At 45.6% G+C, this 10,222-nt stretch overlaps 1 protein-coding gene across 4 annotated transcripts in view; it reads left to right on the forward strand.

The window, feature by feature from the left end:
• The window catches only part of LCP1 (lymphocyte cytosolic protein 1), a 57,843-nt gene extending 52,672 nt beyond the window's left edge, over positions 1-5,171 (forward strand). For all 4 annotated transcript variants that reach the window (XM_039914976.1, XM_039914977.1, XM_007668631.3 and 1 more), the window contains 2 exons: positions 317-441; positions 2,919-5,171. In XM_039914976.1, coding sequence (XP_039770910.1) covers positions 317-441; positions 2,919-3,051 — 258 coding nt within the window. In that variant the 3' untranslated portion in view covers positions 3,052-5,171. The remainder of the gene's footprint in view (positions 1-316; positions 442-2,918) is intronic.
• The last annotated feature ends 5,051 nt before the right edge of the window (positions 5,172-10,222 follow it).

Genomic DNA, 10,222 nt, shown 5'->3' on the forward strand with positions numbered 1-10,222 from the left:
GCATCCACAGTCAGCTAGGGGACAGGAGAAAGTGAGGCACAGCCCCAGCTTCCTCAGAAACCTCCCAGTGGTTCTTCCTCTGGGGAATTCTCTGGTCCTTTGCCCCCATCCCTTAACCCTCTCCCCTCCTTCACCCTGAACCCCTCTATTACCTGAAACTGCTCTGAGACCAGAAAGCCGAGAACTGGCCAAGATCTTCCTGGGAGGGGTCATCTATGGTCTCTGACACATTTCCTCTCACCCTTTGCTGTCCCCCAGTACAGGAAGTCACTTATCTAGACTGTTCATGACGACTGTATTTTCTGTCTCTGTACAGGACAACAAGATAAGTACGAGCATGCCTGTCTTGGACCTCATTGATGCCATTCAGCCAGGTTCCATTAAATATGACCTCTTGAAAACAGAAGACCTGAATGATGAAGAGAAGCTCAATAATGCAAAGTAAGTAAAGGTGACTGACGTGAGCCTGAGACTCTGGGAGAATTAAGTAAAGGTGACTGACGTGAGCCTGAGACTCTGGGAGAACGAGGAGCGGGTACTGTTGTGGAGCAGATTCAAACTCCATCGCCCCTGGCTTTCGGGCTACCACGGTCTTACTGTCCAGTATCGCCCAGAACAGCAGCTGAAGTTTCGCGGGATTAGGACAGCAAAACTGTTCTGGCAACTGAACATCTGGTGGATGATTTCATAAAATCAACTCACAGAGACTTTGCTCCCATCAGTCAGTCAACGGTTTATCAATCAATGGTTTTTATTGAGCACTTACTGCATTCAGATCACCGAATTAAGTGATCTGGTGATAATCAGAGTAAATAGATCCAATCCCTGCCCTCCATGATCTTGTATATAATTTGTCTGCTACCTTTCATTTTGTAAATATCCCAGAAATCAGATGATAATGTTATAAGATTGCCAAGAACTCCAAACTAGTATTTTTTTAGGTACTACAAGAATCTTATAGAGGTTCTTAAAAGGAACAAATCAGTCCCTAAAAGTTCTGCTAGTTGATAGGTGTGAAAACACTGTTGGAAAATCAGGATCCCTTCATGTCATCAATGGTCACATCTTCCAGGAAATCTCCGGCACTTTAATTTTCTTTTTAGCTTACGTGCCAAATATCTTGATTTAAGATGTCACACTTGAACCACGTAAAACTACCCCCTTCCAAGAAAACATGTCCCCTCATATAGACAGCAGGATGCATCTTAGAGTCACCACTGCCTTACCATAGATGACCACTGCCTGGGTTGTCTCAGCTTTGAAATAGTCTGTGGTATCTATTGGGTGCTTACCTTGTGCAGAGCACTGTACCAAGCACTTTGGAAAGTACAGTGTCAGAGTTGGTAGACGCTTTCCCTATCCACAAGGAGCTTATAGTCTGTAGTATTTGAGAGTAAAATGAGTATTTTAATTGTTGCTCTAAGCCTGTTTCAAGGGGATGTTTGGTGGGTGTGAGAAATCACATCTGTAGGACATTTGCAACTCAGTTAGTTATACAGTGGATCCCTAGGCATACAAGATAACACAATTTGCGATCCGAAGTAACAGCCCCAGACACACAGCAAGAGCATAATAGAGATAGGACGTCCAAACCTCTATTCTCTGCAAGGTCAGGCTTTCAAAGGTCCTCCCTACATCTGTATAGGTAGATGTAGTAACAGTATTTATTCAGCACTTACTGTGTGCAGAGTGCTCTGGTAAGCACTGGGAGAGAACACACAGGTGGAAATAAGACATGGCCCCTGTCTCTTCAGGGGGCTCACAATTTGAAGAGTTTAAATGGGAAGAAAGAATTGGAGACAGACTCATCAGGAGTGAAGCAGTGTGATGTTGGTATTTGTTAAGCGCTTACTATGTGCCGAGCACTGTTCTAAGCGCTGGGGTAGACATAGAGGAATCAGGTTGTCCCACGTGGGGCTCACAGTCAATCCCCATTTTACAGATGAGGGAACTGAGGCACAGAGAAGTTAAGTGACTTGCCCACAGTCACACAGCCGACAAGTGGCAGAGCTGGGATTCGAACTCATGAGCCCTGACTCCAAAGCCCGTGCTCTTTCCACTGAGCCACGCTGCTTCTCTGTGTGGGGGAGTCAGAGGTCATGGGTTCTAAGAGAAGCAGCGTGGCTCAGTGGAAAGAGCACGGGCTTTGGAGTCAGAGGTCATGAGTTCGAATACCAGCTCTACCACTTGTCAGCTGTGTGACTCTGGGCAAGTCACGTAACTTCTCTGTGCCTCAGTTACCTCATCTGCAAAATGGGGATTAAGACTGTGAGCCCCATGTGGGACAACCTGATTCCCCTGTGTCCGAACAGTGCTTGGCACATAGTAAGCGCTTAACAAATACCAACATATATATAATCCTGATTGTCAGCTGTGTGACCCTGGGAAAGTCACTTAACTTCTCCGTGCTTCAGTGACCTCATCTGTAAAATGGGGATGGAGACTGTGAGCTGTACATGGGACAAACCGATTACCCTGTATCTACCCCAGTGCTTACAACAGTGTTTGGCACATAGTAAGCGCTTAACAAATATCAACATTATTATTATTATTATTATTTATCATTGTTAAAACCCAACACAAATGCCCAAAGGAGGCTCAAGGGCTCGGCGGGAATGTAGGACCAAGCGGAAGCAGCTTTTATCCCTGCCCAGCAGGCCCAGAGCATGCTGGGAAGGGGGACCCTCAGTGGCGGGAGGGAGGGGGCAGTTACCATGGTGCTTTTTTAGGTATCAGCACCTTAGTGACTGGCAATGGGAGTATGTGTATCCGTGTGTCTACACTTGCATGTTGTGCTCTCTCCTTTTTATAGTTTTGCGGGCAATGATGATATCCTTCCAAAGGAAGAGGACACAATGTCATAACAAGAGTTTCCCCCTCCCCTACCTTCTGTTCATGTGTACTCATTTCTTTTTCAGATACGCCATCTCTATGGCCCGAAAAATCGGTGCACGGGTTTACGCCCTTCCGGAAGACCTGGTTGAAGTGAAGCCCAAAATGGTTATGACGGTCTTTGCTTGCCTCATGGGAAAAGGAATGAAGAAGGTATAAGGCCAAATAGGATTGAACTTGGAGGCCAGAACACACACTCCTGGGTGCCTTAAAACTGAATCCTCTCCAGAAGACCCAGGGAAGAATGCAAACAGCTCACCATCCCAAAGTTTCCTACATTTAAAAAAAGATTCATATAATTGTTCAGCCAAATAGCCTATCCTGTACCTAATAGAAATGTGCTTCATATCTCTGCAAGAAATCTTAGAATCTGGAATGCACATATTCACAATCTTGAATCGTTTTGCTTATGAATTTCCCGGCCCTACTTGCTTTTCCCTCCGATGTGATTTAGAAGGTTGCAGATAGGTCAGATTATCGGTCCCAGAATGGCACTCTGTGTCTTTGGATCCCGAGGAGAGTGATACGAAACATTAAAATTTTTTTTTTAAGTTTGTCGCTAGAAGTCTAATGCTAGTCTATTACCACTGTAATATCCTTCTCCTTAACCACCAGGCTCCAGTCTCCCCCCAGCATCCTCTCCCACGTCTCCCTCCCTGAAACTCTCTCTGCCGTCTCCCGGGGATGTCTCCCTCCCCATCATTCCCCATAATTATCCAGCCCTCCTGGACCCTGCCTACAGTGGAAGGATTGCATATGTCAAAAACCTGGAACTCCTCAGTTACACAGCGGAGGCCTATGCATCCAAGATAACACACTTTGCAATCAGGTTTTGGCTGCAGCCTCACAGCAAGAGTGTAATAGTCAGGACTTCCTAACCTCTATTCTCTGCAAGTTCAATCTTTCAAAAGCCCCTTTACCTGTGTTAGAGGTAATAGTAAGAATATTGGCCAGGTTTGGATACCTGGAGAAGATGAGCCCCCACAAGCCCTACTTCAGCATCCCTTGGGCTAAAAATATCCGAAGTTATTTATTGAACACTGTGTGGAAGCCTGTACTAGGTCCATGGGAGAGTGCAGTACGGACAGATCCCCCTGCTTAAAATTCCTTCTTCACATCCATTATGGGTTGGCGATCTTTATCCGCAGGAATTTCAGGTCTGGCTTGTAGCCACACCTGAAAGGATGGCCAGGGCTTCACTTACTGGCTTTTGTCCCATTCCTCCCTCCCTCCCCATGAAGTTGGCCTCCGTCCCCTACAAAGATCTGATCTCGAGACCCTCTCCACTTAGCCCATATCCCATTTATACTCCCCAACCTCCCTTCTCTTGATTAATAAACCAACATTCTCGAGCTCAATCTTCTCCACAGAATCCAATTCCTTCCCCCTTCTGCCCCCCAAACTTCATCTGTCAATCTCCTACCATCAACCCTCCGGCCCTAGATCACCTTCACAGCAAGTGTACTCTCTCCAGTGTTCGTGCTATGGAATGCTGTCAGAAGAAATCCAGGTGTCAGACCATCTTTGGCCATTACAAATTAACCCTTCCCTATTGGTTTTTTAGAGTAAGATAAGGTACAAGTGATAGGAAGACCATCCAAGGACAGAAGGGATCAGATTGCAAGATCTGTTTCTTGCAAATGCTCAGTGTGATTCTTGCTGGTGTCTTCATTTTGGATATTATGTTTGCTTCTGGTGAGATGTGGGAAGCTATGCTTTCGCTCCGTGCTAAGATCTACAGTTTTTCGGGCTGTCACTTAGTTCCCATTGTTAAGAATGTTCAAGAACACCTCTAGCATCCCCGAGGCAAGGGGCCAAGATGACTTGAACATCTTACTAATTAGGTGGTGAAGCTGCAATGTAAGCATAGCACTCTTAAATCCAGGTGATTTACAAAATAGTTGCACAATCAAAAAACAAAGCCATGTAGGTTTGAGGAGCCATAATTAAATAGGAAAAGCCACTTCCAAACAGGTAAATGAGCTTGTAGGAACTTTCTTTTAATTGATTAGATCTTCGTTCTAAGAAATGGAAAGATATCTATTCATTGGCCAGAGGTCAGTTAGATAACTCTGCTGTTGATCACCACAGCCCATCATTCCGAAAATATTGTCTCTAAATGCAGAGGGTTGAATTTTGCCTTAGTCTGAACTTGTCATCGTATAGCTGCAGATCATTCTTCCTCTTCCCTCATCTCCCGTGAAGAACCATATAGTTGCCTTAATTAAAAAAATCTATAAAATCTGCTAGAGAGCTCTATAAATAAAGTATTTCCTGAAGTGGGTATTAAGATGTTTTCTTTGGAAAGGTAGTTTACTGTTTCAAGTGCTGCAATGGGGCTGTAATGAGCATTAGGAACATGTACATTATTGCCATTTTCAGTAGTATTTAATGAGTGCTTATTGTGGGCAGAGAACAGTACTAATCACGTGGCACAACACCAGTGGCTTAGAAGGCATGAACCCTGCCTTCATGGAGCTGGCAACCGAGTGGAGGAAACAGACTCTAAAGCAAATTGCAGACTGGAGAAAAAAGAACATTAATTGAATTTAGGACCCATTTTGTGCGGAGCACAGGGTTAGATTCTATGTGGAATTAGAAAATAAGATGTAGTTCCTGGCCTTGAAGAACTGACAGTGGGGAAGATGGAGTGTTCACAGAAATATATTTGGGGGGAAAAAATGATGGAAGTGCCTGTAGTAGAAAATGTAGGAATAAGGATAACTCAGATAAAGAGTCTACTAAAGATTTACACACCATTCAAAAGGACTGGGGATGGCCGGAATTGATTTTATAATCCAACTTGTGGGGAAGAAAAGGTAAAATTAATAATAATGGAACGAGGAATTTTTTAAGTGCTTACTATGTACCGGGCACTGAACCAATCAGATCAGTTACAGGCCCTGTCCCACCTGAGGCTCCCACTCTAAAGGGGAGAGAGAACAAGCCTTTGATCCCCAATTTACAGATAAGGAAACTGACACACAGAGACGTGAAGTGACTTGCCCAAGACCACCCAGGTCTACAGATTCCCAGGCCCATGCTCTTTCCACCAGCCCATGCTGCATTTCTGGAGGTGGTGGGTTTTTTAGTAACACTTTGAAAGAGAAAGGAAAGCAAAGTTGATGGGGAGGATACTCCAGGTTGGGGAATGGCAGTGGCAGTTCACTGGCAAGAAAGTTTAGAGCAGGAGACAGTGAAGGCATTCGACTGCAGATGTAAAGTACAAGCCGGAGGGGAATGTGCAAAGAGGACACATGGACAGCCAGTCAAGGTTGAGTTTTGAGGTTTTAGAAGTCAAGCGTTTTAACCTGAGCAGCAACAGAGAGTCGCTGAAGGAGGAGAGTTACGTGCAACGTCATATTAGCGCTTGAGGAAAATGAAGCTTGCTGCTAGATGTAGGATAGTGTGATGTGGGAGAGATTAGAGTGAGGGAAACTACCAAAGACATGCAGAACCCAGTGCTGGAAGAAAGACAAAGGGATACAACCTTCAAATTCAGCCTCACACTCTCCTTCCTTGCTCCAGCTCTTGGCTCTGTCACTCACTTCATTTTGCCACCACTCACTTTTCTTTCTCTTCCTCCTGCTTCTGTTGAGCGTTGCCCTTACCTATTTCTTATAGGTAAGAAATATATCTATTCATTGGCCAGAGGTCAGTTAGATAACTCTATAGCAGGGCTGCTGCAGCCTCAATCAGAGCAAGGAATTTGAGGGCTGCCAGTTTGCTTGTGGCTATTGGCCTTGACCTTACTTGGATAGTTTTTCCTGAAAAGCACATGGAGCCAAACAAAGGACTTGGAGATAATAACCCTAGGGTTCCTTCTGACTTCATTTTATTATTTTTATGTTGGCAATTTTACAGGATAAGAGGCACCATGTTGTGAAAAAAGTGTATGTCAGGGAGTCAGAGGATCTGAGCTTCGTCCCAACTCTGCCACATACCTGCTGTGGGACTTTGGGGAAGTCACTGAACCTCTGTGAACTACCACCAGGCTGACAGTCTTCCCTGGTCCCCACCCGATCCTCTCTCAAAACCACAGAAACCGGGCCCAGAGTGCCTCCAACAGGTTGGATCGGAAGTGAAACTGAGGCATTCCAGTTTGACACTAACCTCTCACCTTTGGTTTGGTTTTGCTGAGGCCCCTGCTTGAAACAGGGTCTGTGGGAGACTCAGGCCAGTGAAATTTGGCCCGAGTCCACTGAGTTGCCTGTCCCAGCTCCCTCAATTCCTCTCTGAACCAGCCCAGCCCAGTCTAACCCACTTCTAGCCTGTGTCCTGGTACCAGCTGAGGCTCTGTGGCATCAAAATGGAAACCTCAAGCAGAGGGTTACAGCAGTCCAGTGCCATTGTAGTCCATCCAGCCCAGGCCCAGCCAGAGTTTGCCTTGTGCTAACCCCACCCAGCTTTGGATCCATGGGGCCTATCGACTTTCTTGAGCCCCTGGAGAGTTAAATCGACCTTAACCAGGGCCAGTTAATGGAGGCTTCAGTTCCCGAGGGTTTTCAGAAGCTCCTGGTTTAATATACGGGGTCCTAACGTTTTGTGAAATGAAAGAGGGACAATGGTCTGGCCTAGCGATTGGGGTCTCCTGGAGTGAAAAGGCAGGGAAGACAGAGAACTAGACAGCAATAGACAGAGAGAAGAAGAGAAAAAGACAGAAAAAACAAATAGAAAAAAAGAGTGCAAAAGAAGGAAGAAATCAGAACTAATAATAATAGAATTATGGTATTTGGGGGAAGAAACAATACAATCATATCAGACACAGTCTCCCTATCTCACATGGGCCTCACTGTCTAAGCAGAAGGCAGAACAGGTAACAAATCTCTGTGAGGAAAGTGAGGCACAGAAATGTTGTGACTTTCCCAGTGTCACCGGGAGGTAAGTGGAAGAGCAAGGATTAGAACCCTGGTCTCTGACTTCCAGTCCTTTGCTCTTTCCACTGGGCCACACCGCTCTGCTAGGGAAAGAGAGTGAAAATGAGAAAGAAGACATATAGGGAGGAGCAGGCACTGAGACATACCATAAACAGTCAACTCTTCTTCACTCCAATACTTCCAGAGCTGCTGCTTCCTACCTTCCTTCTCCCTCCTCCCCCTTCACCAGGACAGGCCTCAGGTGACTGAAAGGACTCCCTCTGGCCCTGCCAGGGCAAACCTGGGGGGACACTGTTGGTTAGCTTGGGAGCAGGGAGGCTGCAGAAGGCCATGGTGGGAAGGTTTAGACAATGGTGAGGATTCATACACAACCTGAGTGTTAACGGTGGGGGAGTGGGCCTGCTAGAGGCTGAGTTAATTAAGTCCATGCCCATTAGAACTGACCCACCAGCCTGGTGGTGGGAGTTTCCAACCGGAAATATGCATCTAGCCTTGCAGGAAACTCCCGTCATTGGTGGAAGAGCTAGTTTAGCATGGTTGTGGTACTGTTCCTACCGCTGAAGAAGAAGAGGAGGAAGAGCCTTCGCAGGTCCCCCCACTTGGGTCCTTCAGAGAGGAATGCAAAAGTGTGGCTGTCCCTCAAAATACAGGATGCCTGATTGCTTTAGTCTACTTAGTCCATCTGCTTCTCTACCAGAAAATGACAAAGTATCAAGAAAGAAGTCCCCACGTTCAAGACTTTCTCCTTGTGAAGGGGTTTCTCCTGAGTTAGGACTCTAATGACTAGCTGTTCTGCTATTGATCTCGGAGGCAATCTGTACCCAGATAATGAATCACGGTACTTAAGTCCCAAGAAGTTTCAAGGCCCTCTTGAAAGAAATTCCCTGGACAGCAAACCGAGAGACAAGCATCATATCCTGAACAAACCATCTAAGTGGTCCCGGGGTCTCTGAATAAACATGAGGAGCTGAGGTGTGAAGGGGAAACACATTTATCCATTACATATCCATTAGCTACCATGAGATTATGCAGTCTTAATGGCTGAATAAGTTTTGCAAGAGAAACATGGAAATTGAGTTAGATTGAGTCCAAAAGCTGTTCTGCAGCTCTCAAATAAAGGGGTGTTAAACTAATTGCCTCTTAGAGAGTCTCCCAAACACCAAGATTAAATTGCAGAGCAGAGAGGACAGGGAGACCTGACTTTCATTAGGCTTCTTACACACAGCACTTATGTATGTACCCTTCATTTACATTAATGTCTGTCTCCCCCGCTAGACTGTAACCGTGGTGTGTGCAGGGAACTTATTTACCAGTTCTGATGTACTGTACTCTCCCAAGCACCAAATATAGTGCTTTGCACAAAGTAAATACTCAATTAATATGATTGGTTGGCTGATTGATTGATTTTTATTCAGAGCCAGGCCTTAATTTTAGATGATTGCTAGTGAATTATTAATTTGGGATCAATCGTCCTCCTGTCATTCACCAGGACAAGGGCAGAGGGTAGGGCTCAAGGAGACTTGCTAGGAAGATTTCAAGCACTTGGTAAAATGCTCGGCACACAACAAATGTTCAGTAAGTACCGTTGATTGATGGGTTCGTTCATTCATTTAGGGACCAGAATGGCCAGCAGCCTGCCACCCAATCTCACAGATTAGTCGATCCTGCGTGCTGTCCAGGCAAAGGAAGTGCTTGTGCTGGATGATCTCCTGGGGGTAATGATTCACTGCTGATCTTGGAAAGGAACAGGTCTCAGTGGGTGAGCAACCATGGAGGGCACAAACTGTTTCTCAAACCGCTAGTGGTTTAGGGAAAGTCTCGGTGACAGAGCACTCTGAGTCCCTTTTGCTCCATTCTCTCTGGCTTTGATGTTGAGCTGCAGAAGGGAGCAGCAGGATACGGGCGGGTAGGCCCGCAGGACTAGCTGACACTCTTTACCTATTGAAAGTCAGTTGCTTTCCAAGGCTTCCCAGGGATCTCCAGGGCTGGAGCAGGGACCTTAAGCACTGGAGTTTAAATAATGAAATTACAAAGAGAACAAATCCTTGAGTCCTAAATCAATCCAGACAGACATGCGACAGCCAGTCTTGGACCAGGTCTTGAGAAGCAGCTTGTCCTAGAGGATAGGGCAGGGGCCTGGAATTCAGAAGTCCTTGGGTTCTAATCCCGGCTTTGCCACTTGTTTGCTGTGGGACCTTGGGCAAGTTACTGAACTTCTCTGTGACTTAGTTTTCTCATCTGCAAAATGGGTATTGAATCCTACTCCCTCCTTCTTAGACTGTGAGCTCAATGTGGGATACGGACAGGATCCAGGTTGATTACTTATTTCTACCCCACACTTAATACAGTGCTTGGCACATAGTAAGCACTTAATTTACTTAACAAGTATACCATAATTATTATTATTATTGCTATTATCATTAAGTCGAAGCAGCTTTCCATCAGCAGCACTA

Source organism: Ornithorhynchus anatinus, chromosome 20 (assembly GCF_004115215.2).
Source record: "Ornithorhynchus anatinus isolate Pmale09 chromosome 20, mOrnAna1.pri.v4, whole genome shotgun sequence".
Taxonomy (NCBI): Eukaryota; Metazoa; Chordata; class Mammalia; order Monotremata; family Ornithorhynchidae; genus Ornithorhynchus; species Ornithorhynchus anatinus.